Genomic DNA, 24,032 nt, shown 5'->3' with positions numbered 1-24,032 from the left:
GACATACATTTGATTCTAATCCAAGTTTGCCTTGGGCTTTTTCATTAAGATATTAGTTTGACCCATATGATATTGACTTACAAAAATAGTAACGTCATGCAGTTCAATCTAATGTTATGCTCTTAATAGTCCCATCATCAATCTTCATTAACATTTTCATGGATTTCCTTCTGGTCTTTTATACATCTTTTTATATGCTCGGGATCATTTTTTTCATATAATTTTATATCTTTTTTTACTTTCTTTACATAATGTCTCATTATTATAGAGGCTTCATTTTAATGGCCATGTAACATTGCATGGGGTATGTATATTTCCTTGTTGTTGGACATATAGCTTGTGACAGATTTTCTGCTGTTATACATATTGCTGTATGAGTATCTTCGTGCCCAAAGCACATCTCTTTAACACTGTATTTTCAAGCATCGTGCACTCTGCTGGAATTGCTCACTGGTTTGCTGGTCTCCTCTACTCATCTAAGCTTCATGAGGACAGGGGCAGGTCAGTTGTGTCCTCCTGTGTATCCCCTGCCTGCCTTAGCAGGGATCTGAAAATATTTGCTAAATGAAGAAATGAGTTTGGGTAAAAAAAATAAAAATAACCAATAAAGTAAGAAGACTTGGGATCACAAGTGTTTTCCTTTTTCAAGGCAGGCATGTGAAACAGCGGAAAATCAAGCAGCCCTGCGGAAGAATCTGATCCACTTTACCTACTTGTTTGAATATCCAATATTTGTCTTTAACAGGAACCAGCTCAGAACCCAGAGGGACTTCCCGTTGCAGGACTGCCAAAGTGTCTTCTCACTTACTCATTAAATACTTATAAGGCACATACTATGTGCCAGGCACTGTTATGGGTACTCGGGATATAGCTATAAACAAAGCAAACAGTTCTGCCTTCGTGCAGCTTACCTTCAAATGGAGGAGACAGAAAATGAACAGAGAAACAAATATATTTATATACGATATGAGACCAGAGTGATAAATGCTATAAAGGAAAACAGAACACAGGGATAGGGAGGGATGGAAGGTGCTATTTTCATAGGGAGATCAAGGAAGCCCTCTCCGAGGAGGTGACATTTGAAGGGGGATGGAGTTTGCCCCCCTTCATAGGCTTCTTTGGATATCGATTATTTTAAGATGGTTATTTTTATTTATTTTTGGCGGGGGGAATATTGGGGAACAGTGTGTTTTTCCAGGACCCATCAGGTCCATGTCAAGTCATTGTTTTCAATCTAGTTGTGGAGGGTGCAGCTCAGCTCCAGCTCAAGTCATTGTTTTTCAGTCTCATTGTAGAGGGCACAAGCTCACTGGCCTATGTGGGAATTGAACCGGCGACCTTAGTGTTATGAGCACTGAGCTCTAACCAATTGAGCTAGCCGGCCATCCTGGTTATTTTTAAGAAACGAAAGACTGAGGAAGAATGTTTGAATTTCCCCCTAACTACCTAAAAGAATTGAGGTAGAGGGCCTGTTCCAGGCAGGGAGGTATCACCATAGATAACTATAGTTTAATCTGAACTAGGTGTGACAGAGAGGAACCTAGCAAGGCCCATTGATCAAAGTCCTCTCTGTGTCCCATTGTTAGAGAGGCCAGTAAGCATTTGCTTTTCTATCTCCATGTGAATTGCCTCCCTCTCTTTTGAAGTCTCAAACCACAAACCCCCTTTCTCCTAGCTCAAGATGGCACGTAGCTTTAACTGCCCAATTTGTCCTTGGGCCCCATATTCTTATGGAACCCCTGCACATACGTATGTTATTACATTTGGTTATTTTCTCCTATTAATTTGTCTTATGTCATTTTAATTATTTGACCAGACAGAAGAACTAAGAGGGAAAGGGGAAGTTTCCCCTTCCCCCACAAATTGAAGCAAAGATGTGAAGGAAGAGTTCCAGCCAACCAGGCACCTATCTGAAAGAAAAGTGTCCCAGGAAAAGGGAACAGCAAGTGCAAAGGCCCTGGGGTGATAATATGCTTGGGGTGTGCTTTGTCCACCTCCTTTGAGCACAGAGCTGTCCATCTCCATGTCCCTGTGCTTTGATCATGCTGCTCCCTTTCCTACTCCAGCTCCCTCGCCTCTACATCACCCTCCAGCCCAGCCCCCATTGGTTTAGCAAACTCCTGCCTCCACGCCCAGATTCAAATCTTACTTCTTTCAGCTTGCCCTATTGCCCTCACCTATGCTCTCACTATGTTTGCATTTCTTTTTCTTTTTTTTTTTTTGACTTGTAAAAAAACAGCATTAAGGTTTTTATTAGTGCAAAATTATTATCTTTCAAATATACTCATGAGGTGTTAAAGTATCTGGGATTTTTCTTGACCAATGACCTATCTTCCAGACTCTTCCCACCAGTCCACCAAAACCAGTTCTGAATTTTGATTCGCATTTCTATTACAATCATCATTAACATCGTGCTATGATTGTTCTTCATCTGTTTCGTTCCAGTTGGCAGTGATCTCGTTAAGAGCAGACTGTCATTCATCTTTGTACCGTTGGCGCCTAGCAGGTGCTGGGCCTGAAAACTGTTGGTTGATCCATTGATGTGACATGTCCAGGATAGGAGCATCCATAGAGACAGGAAGCAGATTAGTGACTGCCAGGGGCGGGGGGAGGGAGGGTACCAAATGCCACTGAATTGGACACTTTAAAATGGCTAAAATGTTGACTTTTATGTTATGTGAATTTTGCCACAATAAAAAAAAAAATGTTGGTTGAATTGAGTGGAGTTGAGAGCCTCTTAAAACAGGCAATCCGGCTACGGGAGTTAGTATTCTGAATAAAATGCAACAACCCAATAGAGATCTAGGTAGTTGAAAAGTCTAGTTGTAGTCTCTGGAGAACCATAAAAATAAGTCCTGAAAAAACACAAGAAAACTGAGTGTTTACATTTTCTATCATTACCTGGAGCACTGAGTGAGAAGTTAGTCCTGGAGGTTTAGTCACGACTACAACTGAAGGGATTAAGTGACATCTGTTGGAAATTTGATTTTGAACACTGGGTGCTACCCTACTGAACTAGAGTTTCAAAATTGGGTTCAAAAATCTAGAACTTCTGGGCCGGCCCGGTGGCTCAGGCGGTTGGAGCTTCGTGCTCCTGACTCCGAAGGCTGCCGGTTCTATTCCCACATGGGCCAGTGGGCTCTCAGTCACAAGGTCGCCAGTTCAACTCCTAAACTCTGGGAAGGGATGGTGGGCAGCGCCCCCTGCAACTAGCAACGGCAACTGGACCTGGAGCTGAGCTGCGCCCTCCACAACTCGAAGCTGAACGGCACCCTCCAAACTAAGATTGAAAGGACAACAACTTGACTTGGAAAAAAGTTCTGAAAGTACACACTTTTCCCCAATAAAGTCCTGTTCCCCTTCCCCAATAAAATCTTAAAAAAAAAATCTAGAACTTCTATTTCCTTTACATATACCTAAATCACATAAAGGATTATTTTATTAAGCATCTAGGTATTTTCCTCTTGAAGTTGTTTCTTAGATAATCACACCTCATCTCAATGTACCTAATCAATTGTCCAATTAATCTCTCACTGTGTAACATTTTTTATTCTACCTATGATTTATACAATTTCATTTTCACAAAGAGTGATACTTTGAGCTTTATTTTGCAAAAGAGAAGATTATTCTTAGAGAAATAAGCTGTGATACACATATATGATATGTAGTCGTGTTGGAGCATGACCCCAAGTATTCTGATTCTGGGTCTCAAATTGTGAATGGTGTTTTTAATTTTGATCATATGCCTAATAATTTTAATTATGTGCAATACTAAAAAAAATAATAAAATGTAACATAAAAGCAGAAAAAAAAATCCCCAACTTCTCCCAGACTAAGATTAATAGGACCAATTATCTTTCCTCCACAAAATACCCTGATCATGGGGAGGAATCAAAGAATTATGTGCTCCCTGCCCTGAGTGCTCCAGCCAAGAATTGGCAGCTCTTTCATGGGAGCCTTGGCTACTTTTGAGGAGAATGACTTTGAGGACTAAATAAAGTAGATTATATCGCTAAATAAACATTCAAACCTTATATGATATATATCTAATTTGAGTGACTTGGAGAATTAAACTTTTAAGCAAACTTTTATTGAAATATAACAAACATACAGAAAAGTACAGATAATAAGCGCACAGTTTGATGAATTTTTACAAAGTGCACACACATGTTCAAGTAGCTCGAGCTCCAAGAGCATAAACCAGCATGCCCTTCGATCACTCGTCCCCAAAGCTAACCTGATTTTTAGCACCATAACTTATTTTGTCTGTTTTTGTACTTTATACAAGTATCTGGCTTCTTTCCCTCAACATTATGTGTGTGTGAGGCTACCCATGTTGCTGGGTGTAGCTGAAGTTTATTCAATGTATTGCATAATCTTTTGACATTTGAGATAGTCCAGATTTCAGCTAATTCAAATAGTGCTACTATGAACATTCTAGTGTCAGGTTTAACTATGTGAAATTGCAATTTTTGCAAATCAGTAACTGTCAAATATTGGCAATTTAATACATACAGTTCAACCCATTACATGTATTTCAGTGCACATATGTTTCCATTCTTTGAACATATACCCAGGGGTGGGATTTCTGGGTTCTCAGCTACACATATGTTCAGCTACACATATGTTCAGCGTCAGTAGATACTTCCAAAGTGATTCTACCAATCCACACTTCCATCTGCATGTATGCGAGTTCCACAACCTTGCCAACCCTGGACCTATTGGTCTGTCAGTATAATATGTTTCACTTTAGCTATTCTCATGGGTGTGCAGTGGTGTCACAGAATGGGTTTTGATTTACATTTCCCTGATGATTAATACACGGGAACACTTTTTCATCTGCAAATCGATCATCTGAATATCCTCTGTAGGTGCAGTACCTGTTCAAATCTTCTGCCCATTATTTTTTCAGTTGGTTTGTCTGCCCTTTTCTTATTAACTTGTAGGAATTTTTTTATATATTCTGGATACAAGTTCTTTGTAGTTATGTGTTGCAAATATCTTCTTTCATTCTGTAGCCTGCCTTTTCATTGGTGTCTTTTAATTGTTAACCTGAAAATAAAAGGTCAAAATGAGGGGCAACGAGCATTTATTTGAGATCCAAAAAGAACAGCTACTCAGGAAACACTGATTCAGGCAGAAATCTAAATAGTGTTCTGATGAGAAGAAAAACCAAGGGGTATTTAGGAGAAAGGGAAGGGGAAAATTACACCAATAGAAGGAAGGCATTTCTGTAGGTGAAGATAAGCTAACATAGTGATGCTAATTCTAAACGTTTCTAATTTTCAGTCCAGTAATTGTCAGTCTGGTTGTCATGTCTGTTTTCTTGTTATCTTTGCAAACAGTTCTTTGGGACACTGTTGCTTGAAGCCCAGTCCAAAGGTTATTTTGCCTTGTCTTAATATTCCAGAGGTTTGAGGAGCAAGACATACAAGGCAGTTCCTCCGGGATGGCAGCTCCGGCTCCATTTACATTATTATTTTACATAATGAACAGATGTTCTTAACGTTAATGAGGTCCAGTTTATCTATTATTTTCCTTTATAATTAATGCTCTTTATGTCATGTTTTAGAAATGCTTGCCTATGTCAAGGTCATGAAGTTATGGGACACTGATTTTTAATGTTTTTCCCAAACAAAACTAACCTTTTGGATGTTATATATGTGACGATTAATTTACTTTTTTCAACAAACACTTAACGAATCCCCGTATGTGCCAAGCAATGTGCTGGGTGTTACAGGGGATATAATTATGGCCTGTATCCCTCATGCGCTTATGCATTCTACAGGGATCTGGAGAGGCTCAGCGAGCTGACATCACTTGCCCCAGTTCACACTGTTAGTCTGCTGAGATTGGAACACAGGGTTACAACACAGAGTGGATTGATTCCAGAGTTTGAGGACAATCACTGAACTCCTCTGTCTCCAGGAGGGATGTTGAGACACCAGGAATGGATTTTTGGTACATTCTACTTGGTAGCTTCCAGGTCACCTTGGGAAAATGTAGAGAGTCGAATAAGGGGACAAAGACATGTAGTCAAAAACAAAACGAAAAAAACTCTGTACTTCAGGACAGTATGTAGTGTGAGAAGGGAGAGGATGCTTCCAGCTCTGGAGACCAGCAGGCCTCTCAGGGCAAGGGGTACCTTTGTTGGCCCTTAAAAAGTGAGAAGAATTCAGACCACATTGGGGAGAGAGCATCCAAGGGAAAGGGACTAGCAGGAGCAAAGCTGTAGAGATGAGACAGTGGGGAATCGAATCCTCTACTCACCCCCAATATTGCTGCTCCCAGAGTTCTCTCCTTCACTCACTGTGCTTTTCTCACACTACCCCTCTCCCGGCTCGTCCCAAACATTGTCACAGGATAAAGTGCTGTCTCTATACGCTGATAGCTTCCAAATTTATACCCCAGCACAATCTTTTCCCTTAGCTTCAGACTTACATCTCTATCTACTAGACATTTCCACCTGATGTCTTGTAGGTTTAAAAACAGATCTGTGTTTTTAAAAAATAAAATAGAAAATATCAAGGTGCATAAGAGGTAAAAACAATTTTTTTTTTTTTAAGGAGGGCGCAGCTCACACTGGCCTATATGAGTTATTAGATCCATACTCTAACCAACTGAACTAACCGGCCACCCCCAAAACAAGTATTTTTTAACGAAGCATTTGTTTCACACATACATCTATGTGTCCTGGGTCATGGTCAAAAAAGTATTTTTTTGTTTTGTTTTGTTTTTCATTTATTGGGGTGACAATTGTTAGTAAAATTACATAGATTTCAGGTGTACAATTTTGTATTACATCATCTATAAATCCCATTATGTGTTCACCATCCAGACAAAAAAGTTTTAAAAACAGAAACTGGATAACATGCTAGTCATAATGATGGAAGGAGTGGGAGGAGCCTGGGACAACTGCATCTGGGCAACAAAAACGGAAGTGAGGAGCTGGTTTCTGGGGAAGATGGTAACTTTCATTTTGAATGCACTGACCTGGTTTACCGTAAATCATCTTCTTTCCCTACCACGTCCAGCCTCCGTCAAAGTAATTCTGAATGAATGCTCTAAGGAATGAGGGAATTTCCCCTCAAGCTCATTAATCATTAACTCCAAAGAAGAGGTAATGCTTTAATGGGGAACTAACATTTATTGAACCCTTATTCTGTCAGTTCTCTGCATCGTTTCTAACACGAACTGCTCTTAGCAGACTGTGAGGCAGGTACCATCATCTCCACTTCACAAACGAGGAATCTGAAGCTCAGAGAGGATGAAAAACTGTCTACAGTTGTGCATGTGGCAAGTGACTTGTTGCCTCTTGCCAGTGAATCATATCATCTCTGAAAGCATCAAACAGCAGGGCTCCTAATGGCTTCATGTATTTGTGTTCTAGGGCTGCTATAACGATTTACCACAAACGGGGTAGCTTAAAACAACAGAAGTGTCTTCTCTCATCGTTCTGGAGCCCGGAAGCCTGAAATCAAGTTGTTGGCAGGGTTGGTTCCTTCTGAGAGTGAGTCCGTTCCATGCCTCTCCTAGCTTGTGATGACCCGCTGGCCATTCTTGGCCTTCTTTGGCTTGTGGGTGCGTCACTTCAAGCTCCGGCTCCATCTTCACATGGCAGTCCTATCATCATCTTCTTGTAAGGACATCAGTCGTTTTGGATTAGCCATCTCCACACACACACACTCCACTGTGACGTCATTTTTAATTTTAACTAATTATGTCTGCAATGATCCTATTTCCAAATAAGGGCACATTCTGAGGTACTCAGGGCTAGGACTTCATCATATCTTTCTTGAGGGGTACAATTCAACCCATTAAGTGGAATAAGCCCTGGAGTTAAGAGGAAATTATTTCCTATAGACTTGGAGGGTTTTGCACAAAAAGTTGATTTTATTTTTTGTGAGATTCCTAAGTTCCCCAGAAATTGGCTGGATTTCTAGAATTCCCATGAGTAATTCTTATGAATACCTACAATTCCCCACATCTCAACTGCCTCCTGGACAGTATGTACACAGACATTGCTGCCTCATAAAAACACAAACCCACCACCTTCTCCAAAAGCTACCTTCCTCCTGACTCCCGTTTTCACAAAACTAGCCAAAGTCTCCCCATCTTCCAGAAAGAATCCTTTCTTTCCACTCTCCTTACACCTCCCAAGTTCACTTCCTTATAGTTAGTTGCCTGTCACTTGGAAATATACACCAGCTTCCTAACTCGTCTCTTTGCTCCCAGGCTCTTCACCTCCAATCCAGCCTCACACTTCTATATTACATATGGCCAATTTTCTAGAAACACACCTCCACTCTGACTCCACAAAAGCCTCAGTGTGGAGGCTACCTTCCGGCTACCTGGTGGTGCTCCATCCTGTATTCAAGGCCCAAACAAATTTGGCGCCAGCCTCACTTCCCTTCCAAATGGAATACTGCTCTGTCACGGCTCAGTGCCAAAGCCACCTCCTCTTACTTCCCCTTCTCTGACCTCGGGCCTGCATACCAGTTTCTCTGCTGACCTAGCATCTCTCCCAGTTATTCAATTTTACGTGGTATCAGGGTTTTTGGTGCAAATATCTAAGCTCCCGCACCAAATTCCATTCTTTGCGACCCAGGCAGGGCCCCAACAAGAGCTCATCAATCTATAGAGGGTGTCAAAAAAAAAAAAGTAAACACATTTTAAGGAAGAAAACTGTATTAAAATTGCAATACAACGAATGACGCTAGCATTCATTCGATTAACGCCATCTTTTGAGCGAACGTCATACTACACATTGCTACCGTAATTCAATTGGAAAAGTAACACATAGATAACATCTCTTAAAATGTGTACATTTTTTTGGCACCCTCAGTATGTATCTAGAATAAATCTGAAGGAGGTGATGTAGGTGATGTTGGATCTACCAGCAGTTTCTGAATGCGGGCCGGGATCATGTCTTGTGAAGCCGAAGAATGGAAACACAGACCAGGGAGAGACAAAAAGTTTTTTAAAAAGGACAGTTTATTAGAAGTAGGAGAAGAGGCCCATGACTGAGGCAAAAGCTCTTACTTTTATACTTTCCCTTGTCTGCTCGGGGAAGAGGGGCTGTTTGGAGAAGGGAACTTGTTTGCAGAAGGGAATTGGTGCCTTCTAATGAAATTCGTCTACCAGGTTTGTTCTGCTTGCCCATCCTAAAGGAATTAGCAAAGCAACCCACTCTTTATCTATCAGATCTGCTCCATTTGTCAGGCCAAAAGGAATTTTATGATTAACTTCAAGGCCTTGTGTGGGAACAGAGCCCCAGAAAGCAGTTTCCAGGCTCTTGGCCTCACATAGAAAGGTGCCTGCTCAGGTCATCAGCTGTGACTAGTTGGCCATAGGCTGTTACCGGTTAGCCATTAGTCACTGATACAACTGCCATAGCTAAGCTAGCAAGGTGTGGTGGTGTATTGGTGCAGTGGCTCGGCGTGGTGGAGTGTGGATTACGGATTGCAAAGAGGCGGATTGCAGCTAGTAAGTGAGGTTGGTTGGCAGAGACAAGTGGACGGCAGGTTGCGGACCGTGTGGCTCCCGCCTCCTGTGTCTCCAACCCAGCCGCCAGCGAGACTATAGTTGTATGACTCCCGTATCTATGGCTCCGTGGGTGTTCCTTTTTGGCCTCACCATGTCCTGCGTTCTTACGTGGGGAGCGGGAGCAGAGACCCCGTATGCCACCCTGCGTGACCCCGTATGCCACCCTGCGTCACCCCTTGTTACATTATGTCCTGGAGCGAAGGAGTGATTTCAAAACCTTTAGTTTTAGGATATGACTGTCTTTGGTTATTCCACCAGGGACCTCCCTATCTACCTAGGGACATGCTAACTCTCCTGTATCAGAGGGACCTTGCCAGCTACACGCTAAAACTGGTCTAGCTGTTTTCTTCCCAGAGATTCGGCTCAGCTGGTGCCCGGGGCGGTTGGGGAGAGAACGTTTCCCGAGCCTGCAGACCCTCCACCCCTCACCCCGGCCCCCCAGGGACTCAGGATCCCAGCACCGAGCCTCTGTTGACGCCTCCCCGAGGCACTCACCCAAGCCGCGCCGGGCCCACTGCTTAGGGGTACGCACTTCAGACGTGGCTCCGGAACGCTGCTTCGGCGGGAGTCTTTCCTCCAAAAGGCAGGGCACTTTTGGGCGAAGCACGCCGGAACCGGAAGTCAGTGGAGGAAGCGTGGACTGTGGGAACGTACTAATTTGACATGGAAGATGAACGCCCTTAGTGTCCTCTCGGCGAGAGGTAGGGTGCTTGAAATGCTGTGTTAATTTCCCGTCTGCCCCTAGTCTCTGATACTGGAGTATTTTCTCCCTCAGGTGCCACGTCCAGGCCTCCCGTTTGGAGTCCCAGCGGTTCCGGTCCCCCAGCCTCGTGCGATTGTACTTCCCTGGGCTAGGGTTTCCTGAGCGGCTCCTTGGATTGTGAGGATGGCTCAGGGTTCTGATTCTAGCAGCCACTTACTTACCTGGCTGCAATGTCAGTGACTTTCCATTGGTTTTACATTTGGTGTTTCCAAAAACAGTCATGGTAGAAATCTTGAATGTGCAGAATAAACGTCATTCTCAAAGCTACCACTCAGCTAAACCATGTATTGTAAACGTATAAAACTCAATTTTATTTGGTTCCACCGGATGAGAAGTGAAAATAAATTTTCCTAATAAGAGATATATTATTCACAAAGAGATCTCTCTAAAGTTAAAAATGTCAAAACCGTTAAGCAGTTGAAATCGTTTTAAATCCATGCTTCTTGATGAGCATAAAATAAGATTTGTAGGGAGTAAAACTTAGAACTTATCCACAAAAATCAGAAGACATCTCTTGTGAGTAAAACCAACAAAAGCCCTATTATGTGTTTATACATATATGTGGTTTTAAAACTAAACTTATTTTAATGATGATTCTCCAGAACTTAATATGAACCACAAGTTCTTAAATTATGGGAAAGTCTATCTTACTTTGCAAAGGTTCTAGGCGAGCACCAACTAACTCTAAGGAAGTAGGACATCCCAACTGACATTTTGCTAATTTTTTCTTTTAGGGAGGTGGAAATGGTTTCCAGTTCCACTAGGGTCATTCTTGTTCCAGGCCCTGCATAATTCCTGCTGTCGGAAAAAATCCACTACACCTAAGAAAACTCTTCCCAGTGTTGCTTTTTGTGATGAAAGTACAAAGGAGTCTGGAAATGCAGTTGACAAGCTCTTCTCTTCAGAACAGCAGGCTTCTATCTTGCATGTGTTGAATACAGCATCTAATAAAGAACTTGAAGCTTTCAAATTGCTTCGTGGAAGAAAGTCCATCAATATTGTAGAGCACCGAGAGAAGTTTGGGCCATTTCAGAATTTGGAGAGTTTAATGAACGTTCCCTTGTTCCAATATAAAACTACCATTCAAGTTTGTAACGCCATTCTTTGTCCAGAGACTGGAGGGAAAAAAAGAAAGTCACAGGAAAACCGGCTCTTGAAGAAGCTCATCAAACCAGAAGTAAGAAGAGAGAGACTGAAGGTATATATACCCCTTTTCTTAATGTCTGGTATCCTGCCTAAATATTTGAGAACTTATACTTTGCAAAGCACTATTCTGGGCACCAAGACAGGGATCTTAAAGCAGCTTATAGTTTGGTTGGTGGGTCCAGACATACATGTATTAATAGATAACCTATTATACAAAGTATATGTGATGAGTACCAAAGAATGACATGATACAGATACGTTGGCAGTTTAGAGGAGAGAGAACTGGGCTGTGATTATGGGGGAAGTTTACTGAAAGAACTCAACCTTGGAGATCTTGGATCTTGGAGAGAATCAGGCTAGCTGAAAGAGGAGAGCATTCTTGAAAGAAAGAACAGTGATATAGAGAAGTAGGCCTGCAAGGTTTAAGAAGAATGTTGAAATACCTGGCTGTGTCTGCTGGTTATGTTGGGAGTAATGAGAAATTAAGATGCAAAGATGGGTTGCGGCCAAGGAGTGACTTTAGACCATGATACTTGTTTTTTCATCAGGATTTAAAGTTACTTTCTGCCCCTCTTCTCCCCTTTTAAAAAATATTTGAAAAGCAGTTTTTTCAGTGTTGTCTTAAAAAGTAAATATTAGAATTACTTGTCACATTAAACCTTTGAGAAACTTAGATCCTGTGTTGCATTACTTGATAAAATAGTCTCTTATCCCATAACAATAAGCATAATTTTGTATGGACATTTTTTTACGGAGTTCTCAGTTTTGGGGGAATACAGATATTTTTTGAAAAGTATCTGATGAAAGCTATGGACCCTTTTTTCAGGGAAAAAAAAAGATAGGCAGACACATATACAGAATAATGCAGAAACTTTCATAGGACTTGGAGATTTCATTAATTCCACCCATGGACTCCTGCTAGAACTCCTGCTGCAGTTGACCTAGAACGTATTTGAACCAAATTTTTCAGGGTTTGGATTTTCATTCAAATTTATGGCTAAAATTACTATTTATGAGTATACTGATTACAGTAGAGTTGCATCTTATTTAGAGGGTTAGGTTCTAAAATCAGTTTGTATGGAGAAAATCATGCAATCAAGTCCTTGAAAAAAATCTTTTGCCTGCGAAGTACTATGGGCAGCCTGGTTCAATAATTCTTACATACACTAAAGCTTGAGAATCATTGAGCTAAAAAAAAAATAATCAAAAGAAGGCCTGTATTTTGTAAATGTCTGGGCATCCCGACTATTCTGCCTTTAATGGTTAGTTATCCATTCCTTAGTAGTGAAAGGGACATGGGTATAGAAATATGAAATGTTCCTGCTTATCTGCCTCTGTATTTATGGAGCATATTATTTGTCCATATGACTAAATGAGCCATGTGGGAGTGATGTGATACCATTGTGCTAGACATATCTCCAGCCCAATTTGGCACAGAGAAAAATCCATATATCCAATTATCTATCACGCATCTCCCCTTAGAAGTCTACCTGAACGCAATACATTAAAAAACAACTTGTCTCCCCCAACGTTCCCCAGTTGATCTGCCTATCATCATCTTGATTAATGATGCCATAGTTACTGAAATAAACTGGAGTTTTCCTAGGCTCCTCCATCATCCCATATGTCAATTCTGCTCCCATTATCTCTGATCTGTTTCTTGTCCTTCTCACTGTCACTGTCTTTGATTCTTTATACTTTCCCATATGACAGATACCTCCCCCTAGTCTAGCCTCCTCTGGTCCGTCTTCTACACAGCTGTCCATGCTCTTCCTGAAATGTAAATCTTAATGTGACACCTTAATGTTTATATGCTCTGGTGACCCTCTGTAGCTCTCAGGATAACGCAAGTTACTTTTTGCAGAAATCTGTCTACCCTTCTGGCCTTTTCCCACTTATACTCTTTATTCCACTGCTGAATGTAAGGTGTCAGACAGCCTATCAATGCAGACATCTGGGTGAAATAACTTCCTGTTTACCATTTTACTCATTCTCCTAGTCCTTCAGTAAGACTTCGCTGACCATTTCTCCTTTCTACAGTGTAACTATTGTGTGGTGGCATTTCTTATAACGTATGGCTATGTTCCTGGTTTCCCAGTATCTAGCAGCCCCCAGCAACATTTGATTATTTGAATGCCTACTTTGAGCTAGGTGCTGAGAATTGTTATAGGTTCTTTGTCTATAAACTGACTGCTACTAGTTACCTTTTGATAATTACTTCTGTATTTCTTTAGCAATGCTCAGTTCATAAACTGTAAGTATATTCCTATTACATAAATTAATTTGGCTTTCTGAGTTTGTAGCTTCAATTCTGTATCTGTAAAAATGTTTACACTTGTAATTAAACCAGCTTTTTTGTTTTAGGGAGTTAACAGTATCCTATCCATTGTTTTTGGTACTCGAAGGATTGCCTGGGCTCACCTTGATCGTAAATTGGCAGTGCTGGACTGGCAGCAAAATGAATGTTGCCAGTTGATGAAAGGAACATACCTATCATCTGTCTATTTAGAAGAGGTAAGGCACTTATACCTCCACATTCCAACCTGTGAGAGATCCTTGTATAGTTAAATCTTCTAGTCCTAATAGAAATGCAATAAAATAGTTAAGGATGGATTTTCTTGTGGTACTTACTACTCACCCATTCCAATTATGTTTTCCATCACCAGTGATTTTGTAAAAATTGAATCTTTCTTCATTTATTTCAAGAAATGCCTATGTATCAAAGGCAGATACTGAAAAAAAAAAGGTTTATTATTCTAAATATTATAGAACTTCACTATATTCACAAAGCTTATTTTTAAAAAAATGCTATCACTTACTATCTCATTTGAGTCTTTGAGAGCTTTTGAGATGCGTAGTAATTATCATCCTGATTATACCTGTGAAAACTGGTTCAGTCATCTGATGTGATCAGTCAGTTACAGAGGTGATTGATTTTAATCCTTTTTCAATTACTTCAACATTGTCAATAGCAATGTAAGTTATATGATCATATTTTTAAAATAGAAGTGGGACAGAGAGGGGACCCAAACAATAAAATTTAATAAATAAAACTTCTGCTCACTTATTTTGTCTTTTTTTTCAAAGATTTCTTCAGTCATTTCAAAGATGCCTAAAGCCGACTTCTATATTCTGGAAAAAACAGGACTTTCAATCCAGAACTCATCTCTGTTTCCTATCCTGTTACATCTGCATATCATGGAAGCCATGCTGTATGCCTTGTTAAATAAAACTTTTGCCCAGGATGGCCAGCATCAGGTGCTGAGCATGAACCGAAATGCCGTGGGCAAGCACTTCGAACTGATGGTTGGGGACAGCCGGACTAGTGGGAAAGAACTAGTGAAGCAGTTCCTCTCTGAGTCTGTGCTGAAGGAAGAGCCTCGGGTATTCTTCCCATCAGATAAGATAGTCCACTACAGACAGATGTTTGCATCTACTGAAAAACACAGAATAGAAGAGTTATATGATTCTCTATTACAAGCTATTGCTTTCTATGAATTAGCAGTGTTTGACACTGAACCTTAAAATTCTGATATGTAATCTGTTAAATTATATTAGCTTTAAAGTTGTAAAAACCAACTGTTTTGAACATCCGTGTTAATGGAGAAAACATATTTGAGCATATTGACCGTGTTTCCCTGAAAATAAGACCTAGCTGGACCATCAGCTCTTCATACATCGTTTGGTGCAAAAATTAATATAAGACCTGGGCCTTACATAAGACCGGGTCTTATATTAATTTTTGCGCCAAATGACACATGAAGAGCTGATGGTCCGGCTAGGTCTTATTTTCGGGGAAACATGGTAGATGTTTAAAGTCAAATTTTTGGCTATTGAATGGTTTATACAATAATAAGCCAAAGCCAAATCAATAAATATGAGATTCTTGCCTTTTAGGTTTAAGTGTTAAACAGTAAGATACCCCCTAAACAGCCAAAATGAGAACGTTATCTTCCCTTAAAAGCAAACACCATTTATAGTAAAGAATTTACTGAAATAGGGAATAAATAATGAGTTTTTCTGGATGGTGCTCATCATGGGAATAAAATTAAATATAATTGGTAATACAACTTGTGGAACCCTCTTCTTATTCTGTGACTAGAATGTGGTTTGATGCACTGCCTCCAAAAGGTGATTTTCATCAGCTCAATCTATCAAGTCCAGAACAAACAAGCTTTGTCTAATAGGCTCATTATATTACTTTGAAATCTTTTACTTGACAGACCATCTTTTGATAAAAGTAGCACTTAAATTTGTTTCTACATCTCTCCATTTTCCATTATATCTGCTTTAGTTCAGGCCCTCATTATATAGGTCACCTATACTGAATCCAAGTCTCTTTGATGTCAAAGCATTAGGTCTTTTCTTTAAAAGTGAAATATACTTGTTGGGAAAAAATTCAAATAATCAGAAATATATAAAATAAGTGGAAGTCCTCCCTTCCCGCACCTTGTAACTCCCTAGGGAGTTTGTTGCCATATACATATAAACCTCTACAGATACATGTATGAACATAAACATCCCCACCTTGGAAATGTAGATATCTCAAACTACACATGTCTGAAATCATTCTCTTTCCTCCAAACCCTCCTTTGCCACTGTTTTATACTTTGGTAAACAGTCTCACCAGCCGTCCAATTGTTCATGTCATTCACGTGGTATTTTACTTCCCACATAATATCTGGAAATAGCTATTAAGTGAAAATGTCTCTGTTTTAGACATTTATCGGATAGGATGCTATTGAAAACATCAAAATTTGCTTGCTTTTATCATAAAAGTGAATCTAAATCTTACAGGAATTTATCACCTTTAAGATTTGAGAAAAAAAATTCCCCAAATTTTGCTAAATGTTAAAAAAAAAAGGATAGTGAATGTGTCCCTATTAGGAAGGAAAATATCCCTATTTCTTGATTTTTCATCATTTATATAATTCTATGGAGTTATTTTACCTTGGTTCCTCAATTATTGAGAAGTACCAGAATTTTCTAATAAAAGACCAAATTATCAGCTAAGTGCTCTACAGGTAGTGAACTCTTGTATTCTAGAAAAAAATCCATACACTTAAAAAAAATGCTTCAGATCTTATCCTCTCTTTTGTACAGGACAAAACCTGTAAGATGTAGCCTATATGCAAACCTATACAATATCTATATTTACCCAGATGTGAAAATGGCTAGTATATACAAATCCTTCAGTTGAATCCTTTGTTACAGTTTTAATGAATAGGATTGTCCAAAATAGATATATTAACATCATTAATATCTTTATGAAATAAAACATCAATGATATAAAAATACAAGAAAAATGTACAAGGCAAATGATTTGAATTGGCAAAATATACAAGATATCACATACATGGCTGGTAAAAAACATTTATGAAAACTATAATTCATACTCTTGATTTCACTTTGTCAACATTTAATGATTCAATGGTAAAATATGCTGCAGGAGTGTACTAAAAATAAATTTATCAGGAAGATCTAATTTTTTGGAAAATGAAACATAATTTTCTCAGGAGTTTTCTTACGCATTATATATGTAATTTTGTATTCTGGATTGTAAAAACATTAAAAAGATTATCACATAGGAGATACATATTTACAACTTTTGACAGTACTGACACTTGGTTGGAGAGAGGTTGATTAAAAGTACCAGAAAAGGGAAAAGATATGGATTAGTTTAGCACTGAAACATCTTTAGAGATATTTTAGTGAATTCTACCTCCTAGAATTCACATACAAAGCTCACTCACATACAAAAATACTCTAACAAAGCTAAATCAGTTAATATAAAAAATTCAGAAAAAACAAATACCACATCATAAATACAACTTGTAACTCAAATTTTTTTCATTTTAAATATTTGCACACTGATAAAAAATATACAAATAGTCTATCTTAAATGTACATTAAGAGAAATAAACTCCATGAAAATCAATATAAAAATGTATCTTAAGGATCACACAATAATCTGTACAAGGCATTGTGAATGTGGAATATTAAGGGAAGCCAGCTGCCAAAGTATTCACAGTCTCTTTTGAAATGTTAAGGTGAATTCCTTCAAGATAGTGCAGGAACCTGTCAAAATGACAAGGAAAAATAAAATTTACTATTTATATTTCCACCAGATGAGAATATTAATCTTGAAATAGCTATCTAAAATGTTATTTTTATAGAGCTTTTACCTTCTTTTACTTTTTCCTTGTTCTTTTAGCTTCTCAATCCTACAAATGTTTCGAAGAGTTGGTAAGTATTCAATAATACTAGCTTGCCTATTACCCAGATTCAGAAGCGATCGGCTAGAAAATACACTTTCAATGACTGCTATCTTCTTCCAAGAACAGCTGTAAATTAAAAGTAATGCATTACTTTTTAATGCCCAATAAAAATGCAACAATCCCAAACACAACCAGCTTTTCTAGTCTCTGCTTCTCCCTGCTGCTTGTCTAGATTGGATTAATTGGATTCCAGATTAATTTCCTGTATCATGTTCAACCCATCAACCACTCCCACACTGAGCAATCTCTAATGGCTACCTGTTATCTACCATGGCAAATACAAACCCCCTTTCCTGTTATTCAAGAGTCTCCCAATTCTAGCCCACCCTAATCTCTCCTTTTTCTTCCCAGTGTTCAGGCTGGTCTCCTTAACTGTCTCATTAGAAACTACATTATCAATATCAAGGGCTTACAATGATCAGTAAAGCCCAACACTTCAAAATTAATAAGAACCACCCAACAATTTCCCCATTACCATTTATTATTGAAAAATAAAAAGTGAAAGGAAAACTTACTCTAAATTAGCCACTGATTGACTGAAGTACACATTGTTGCGCTTTTGTGAAACATAAAATGTAAGGTCTTTCGTTGGATCCCGGCCTAATTTCTTGCAAGAATTCAAGGTTTCCAATGCTTTTGAAATAGAAGACGAACACTTAGTAAAGCTGAGAGCTTCTACAGCTGCCTTTAATTCTCCAGAGCTTTGAGAAGTCCATCCATCACGGCTCTCAAGACTAAACTCATCACAAAGTCCACTTTTAACCTTTCCATTTGTCCAACTAAAGTCATTTTTACCAAGTTCCTTTTGTTCCCTTACATCAGTTAAAAGGGCATCTAAGAAGGACATGTTATCCATAAACTCAGTGAGAGAATTTAAACAGTGAGAAACAAGGGCAGAACATTTTTTTTCTGCTGGTGTTTTAGGAGGACAAGGAATATGTCCAATGTTAGTTTCTTTGTTTAGTTTCTTTGTCTCTGGATTGCTTTCTTTGGCTTTGCTTTCTTCAGAATTTGAGGAAGAAGATGCAGGGTATAGGCAAAGAAATTCATCGGTAAAATCCAATCCAGTGTCAAATAAGTCACTGTCATCTAGAATTACCATCTTTTTCTTATGTTTCTTTTTTTGTGACTTTTTCAATGGCTTCTCTCTTTCAGAATGTTTCCTAGGAAGACATTTCATATTTTTTGTTGCTGCACCCGTGTCCACACTTACTGATGAATCACAACGGTTTTCTGTTTCTGGAATGATATCAACAGGTAATGGTAGAATGAACTCAAGATTACTGTATAAGAAATCTACATTCCGCAATTGGAATTCTGTAAGAAGCTGGATGAGCTTATGCCATTCTTCCTTTGTTCTGATTTTGTGCTGAAAAAAATCGAGTAAAGAAATGTTATAACAAAAAAGAAATGTTATAACAATACGTAGTTTAAACATGAATATACTGTCATCTGTATTCTTTCTTCAGAGTCACTACCCCTCATAATTTTACTAACCTATAGTTCCTTAATACATCAAAATAGTATGAATCTAAAAAATAAATTTAGACTGTTAATTTAAAGAATTATATTATCTAATATTCAGTATATACCCCAATTCAATAATCAGAGGCTCATTCATCTAAGAAATACTTTTCTGAAATTGTCTTTTTTATTTGAAATATTTCTAAGTTTTATTCCACATACTGTAATATGCATTTAAAGCAATGCCTATGCACCATTTGTCAAAGAGGTACAATGTGTTACAATCAGATATCTGAAGTCTATAAAAATTATAAGTAAATTTAAGTCAACCTTAAGATTCAAAAGATAGGAGTGTTAAGAAGATGAAAAGGAACACAAATTTAACATTCCAAACTAGACATTGAAAATACCTTTAAAAATGAAAATAAGTCTTCAGATGGGGAAAAAATGTTCTTAAGACCAAACAAGGTCTCAGCACAGCCAGTGTCACATTTGGGAAGGTGTGCAGGGTTCCTTTTAGTATTTTTAGGGTTGTTTTTGGAATCAGAACCATCTTCACAGCAAACAAGTTGTACATTTCTGCCATTTCCTCCTGCAAAATTAATCAAAAAACGTCTTAGCTATCCATATTTTTAACAAATTGTAGCAAACAATTATTTAAAATCTAAGCTCTTTCGGCATATTTTGATCCTATACCTTCCTTTTGTTCTTCTCCACATATGTATTTAATTAATAAATAGTACAATACAAACTTTTCTAGCAAACGTAAGCTACATGAGGTGGTGGTGATGGGCTTACAAAACAATCCAACAGAAAAAAGTGCAAGGATTATAAAAAGACAAGTCACAGAAGAAATATAAATATCTAATAAACTCATAAAAAAATGTGCAATTTCACTAGTGATCATGGAAATGCAAACTAAGATACTGCTTGTTTTTCACCTTTTAAATTGGCAAATTAAAATAACTGATAACCTAGTTTTGTCAAAGGTAGACATATAAAAAAGCCATCATATATTCTTGGTGGGAATATATACTCATACAATTATCTTTGGAAGGCAACCTAGTGATACCTATCAAAATGTAAAATGTGTATACAAAGGATGGCAAAAAAAATGTATACATATTTTAAGAAAGGAAAAAACTGTACTACAATTACACTGATGGTAACCCCTTTGAGCACCTTTTGTAATTGCAGAAGTCAAACATGACCTGTATTCATCTTTTGTTATCGGTATATTGAGTATTACAATTTTAATATAGTTTTTTCCTTTCTTAAAATATGTATACATTTTTTTTGGCACCTTCTCTATCTGTATAGCCTTTGGCCCAGCAACCACATTTGTAGAATTCTCTCCAACAGAAGAACTCACAGATATGCTTAAGGATGTATGTATAAAGATATTCATTGCATACTTTTAATGGCAAACTGAAGATAACTTAAATGTCCCCAAATAGGTAACGGTTAATTAGATTATGTTGTATCTACTTTATATTATGGAATAGCATGCAGCTGTGAAAATAGAGGGGAGTAGAACTATAAGTACTGACAATAAATTGTTGAGTGAAAAAAGCAAACTGTTTAACAATATATACAGTATTGGTTAATTTTGCTAAATAAGTAGGTAGCAATATTTGTATATGCATAGAAAAAGGTCTAACAGTGGCTACCTTTAAGAAGTGAGGAAGATCTTTTATTTTTTACTTTACATAATTCTGCACGTTTTAATTTCCAATGAGTTATCTGTGTTGTTTTTTTAAAGACAGGAATGAAATGCACATAAGATCTTTAAGAAAAGAAACAATGATATATTTAGTTTGTCTTTGTGATAGTTATTAACTAATTTGTTTTTGTAACAGGTTACTTTTCATGTCTTATTTATTATATTTACTTCTAAGAAATAGTGAAAATTACCAGTCTCTGTTGAATTAAATATATGTTTGTCTACCTTGAAAAAGATTAAAATTTTGAACTAATCAAAATAAAAAAAGGATAGGGGATTAATATTACAGAACTTCACCTTGATTTTATTTAAATACTTGTGTATTTCTCAGAGTCAGATCTGTAACTATAGAACTGTGACCATGGAGCATGGAAACCACAAACTATGAACTTCTTCAGGGAAGGAACCATGTCTTATTCACAGGACCTGGTATGGAAGTACTCAGTAAATGTCTGTGACTTGAAATAGGTAATGATGAATGAAGATCGATAATAAAATAAAGCATTTCTGGAAAAATGAAGCTCTTAGGAAAAATAGAATTATATATTATTGAAGGAGCTAAAAAGGAATTTACAACACAGTCATACAAAAACAATTTTTATATATGGTAGAATCACCAATATTTTTAGTAAGTGATAAAAGGAATTTGCTAAATAATAGAATTCTATTTGTTTATAAGAAACTATGTGTTTATAAATGTATCAGTAACAATTTGTTCTATATTCAGTTTAATTCTATCTACCCACATTTAATGTTTACAAAACTTTTCATCAACACAGTTGACATATGTATGTTTATTTCTAAGATTAAAGTGATACCTGGATGCTCAAAATTTTTATAATGTTTCAAATATTTTGGTGTAGCATATATTTTAACATAGGGTCCCATTATAGAAATTTCTTTTATAAGAGATCAACTTACGACAAAAGGATAATGGCTTTTCTTCTAAAAATCCACCTCCACTTCTAATCCAAAATTGTAAGTAAAGGATACTTTTCCTGATATCACAAGTATTTGCCGTTAACAATGTTACAAAGTCTTTTACATCAGTTCTAAAATTCTCAGTTAAGCAGATCGTCTGTAGGTAGCTGGCAACATTTAGCTGAGAGAGAGAGAGAGGGAGAGGGAGAGAGGGAGAGAGAAAAGAAACATGGTCAGTTGCAGTTAACCAATAATACATGTCTAAAAGTAGACAAATTTTGCTAAAATTTACAGTACTTTAAGCACCTATTGAGAAATAAAACTGATCTGGAAAAATATAAAGGAATATACTACCAAATTAAAAACATTTACATATACTTTCATTAATTGTATTTATCTAAGAAGCAAGGAAACTGTTATAGAGTCTCCAACCTGAACCCTGGAGAGAATTTTATTAAACCTTGAGAAAATAAATCTCTTAGGATTAAATAATGGCACAACTTAATGGAATATTTTATAGCCATTAGATTATAAATATAAATACTATGATAATACTGAAAAACATAATTTTTAAAAACCAGAGTTAGAGAATTATATCAATGCACGCATAAAAGCATAAATGTATGTAAACACAAAATAGAAAAAAATTTAAAAACGTGATTTGTTGGGGGTAAATGGACCAAGTAAATTTTTTCATTTTAGGGTTCCATTAATATTGCTATAATATTTTTTTGTAAAACAACAAAACATGAAAAATTTGCTTCCTATTGTTTATGGAAAGCTTTTTACCTAAAAAACAAATAAAACTGTATTTACATTTCATAGATTTTACAAGACTACTACTAGCATTTTTACTTTATAGTAATAAATAAGACAATTTAAAAAATTTCCCCTATGAAAACTTTGGTATAGATACACACACACACACATACATTACTCCTGCACACTCTGGGACTTCTGCTTCCCACAAACTTTGAATTCTGCTTTCAATATCAAAGGAATACCTATTATCAGACAAACCCTGCCATCGATAATAACTATAAACTCAGTAATCAACTTAAAAAACCAACTACCGGAAGGCCAGAGAGCAACCAAAGGGAAATCAACACTAGGATCCCCAGTCCCTCGTACACCTTTTAAAATTGATTTTTGACTAAGGGCACACAGCAGCAGTGTGGCTAAACCTCAGAGAGAAACTCAGTGTTGCTGGCTTGAACCAGAGGACAGAGTTTTGGATGATCACAGAAGCAGGAAAGTGAGAGGGGAGGTCCATGAGAGTAGAGAAACTGAAATTCTAGAGAATACCAATCACTGGTTGATGTTTGAACATCACGTGTGTGGGCCTGTCTCAAAATACAGAAATTTTAGCTGCTACATACTACAGAAGAATACTTGTTCAGAGGAACATAACAGAAACCAGAGTATCTACAATGTGTCACAAAATGCAGGATAAAAAAATCTAAAATGACTGGCATATATCGAAACAGGAAAAGTAACCAATACCGCAGAGACAAGACAGTCAGTGGAGACTGATCACAAGATGACGAAGATGTTAGAATTAGCAAGGAGTTTTAAAACAGCTAGTAAAACTATGCTTAAGGAAAGCATGTTTATAATAAAAAATAAAAAATAAAAAGGAAGTCTCAGGAGAAAAACAGGAACTATGAAAAAGAAGCAAAAAGAAATTATAAAACCAAAGCCATAATGTTAGAATAAAAGTTTCCCTGAATGGGACTCATGGAATAATGGAGTTGTCAGGAAAATCAGTACCAATAAACTTGAAGCTAAATCAATGTAAATGATCAAATCGAGTACAAATAGAAAAAAATGGGGAGGGAGAACAGCATGCCTCAATGACACATGGGACAATGTAAAATGTGTAACATACCTGTAATTAAATTCCCAGGAGGGAAAAGAGACGAAATGGGCATAAAATAAATTTGAAAAAATAAGTCTAAAAATTTCCCTAGTTGGAAGAATGACATATATTTAAGGATTATAGATGCCCAAGAAACACAAGCAGGAAAATATGAAGAACAATAACACATAAGCACATCACAGGCAAATTGCTGAAAACTAAAGTTAAACAGAATCTTAAAGGCATAAAAAAAGAATGACATATTACATGAAGCTAAAAAAAGAAAAGATTGCTGACTTATAGTAAGCAGACAATAGAATGATACCTTTAAAG

At 37.4% G+C, this 24,032-nt stretch overlaps 2 protein-coding genes and 2 long non-coding RNA genes across 4 annotated transcripts in view; 2 read left to right on the top strand and 2 right to left on the bottom strand.

Annotated features, from left to right (window-relative positions):
* Window positions 1-4,050: 4,050 nt before the first annotated feature.
* Window positions 4,051-10,128, bottom strand: LOC141568916 (uncharacterized). Its single transcript, XR_012492222.2, has 2 exons — window positions 10,042-10,128; window positions 4,051-5,052 (listed from the first exon to the last, which is right to left on the bottom strand). It is a non-coding gene; the product is annotated as an uncharacterized LOC141568916 (long non-coding RNA).
* Window positions 10,105-15,525, top strand: TEFM (transcription elongation factor, mitochondrial). Its single transcript, XM_019750678.3, has 4 exons — window positions 10,105-10,247; window positions 11,044-11,507; window positions 13,820-13,969; window positions 14,543-15,525. The coding sequence occupies exons 1-4, from the start codon at window positions 10,217-10,219 to the stop codon at window positions 14,978-14,980; spliced, it is 1,083 nt and encodes a 360-aa protein (XP_019606237.3). The 5' UTR covers window positions 10,105-10,216; the 3' UTR covers window positions 14,981-15,525.
* A 1,131-nt stretch (window positions 15,526-16,656) lies between these two features.
* The window catches only part of ATAD5 (ATPase family AAA domain containing 5), a 37,415-nt gene continuing 30,039 nt past the window's right edge, over window positions 16,657-24,032 (bottom strand). The window contains exons 19-23 of the mRNA XM_019750733.3: window positions 21,842-22,022; window positions 19,608-19,789; window positions 18,249-19,102; window positions 17,641-17,799; window positions 16,657-17,533 (exon numbers count right to left, since the gene is read on the bottom strand). Of these exons, the coding sequence (XP_019606292.3) occupies window positions 17,455-17,533; window positions 17,641-17,799; window positions 18,249-19,102; window positions 19,608-19,789; window positions 21,842-22,022 (1,455 nt within the window). The 3' untranslated portion in view covers window positions 16,657-17,454. The remainder of the gene's footprint in view (window positions 17,534-17,640; window positions 17,800-18,248; window positions 19,103-19,607; window positions 19,790-21,841; window positions 22,023-24,032) is intronic.
* LOC141568915 (uncharacterized) lies at window positions 17,586-21,824 on the top strand. Its single transcript, XR_012492221.2, has 3 exons — window positions 17,586-17,701; window positions 18,889-18,990; window positions 21,252-21,824. It is a non-coding gene; the product is annotated as an uncharacterized LOC141568915 (long non-coding RNA).

Source organism: Rhinolophus sinicus, chromosome 12, assembly GCF_057876585.1.
Source record: "Rhinolophus sinicus isolate RSI-liver-muscle chromosome 12, RSI-T2T, whole genome shotgun sequence".
In the NCBI taxonomy this organism is placed as follows: domain Eukaryota; kingdom Metazoa; phylum Chordata; class Mammalia; order Chiroptera; family Rhinolophidae; genus Rhinolophus; species Rhinolophus sinicus.
Note: the sequence above shows the minus strand (reverse complement) of the source record. Positions and strands in the feature narration are given on the sequence as shown.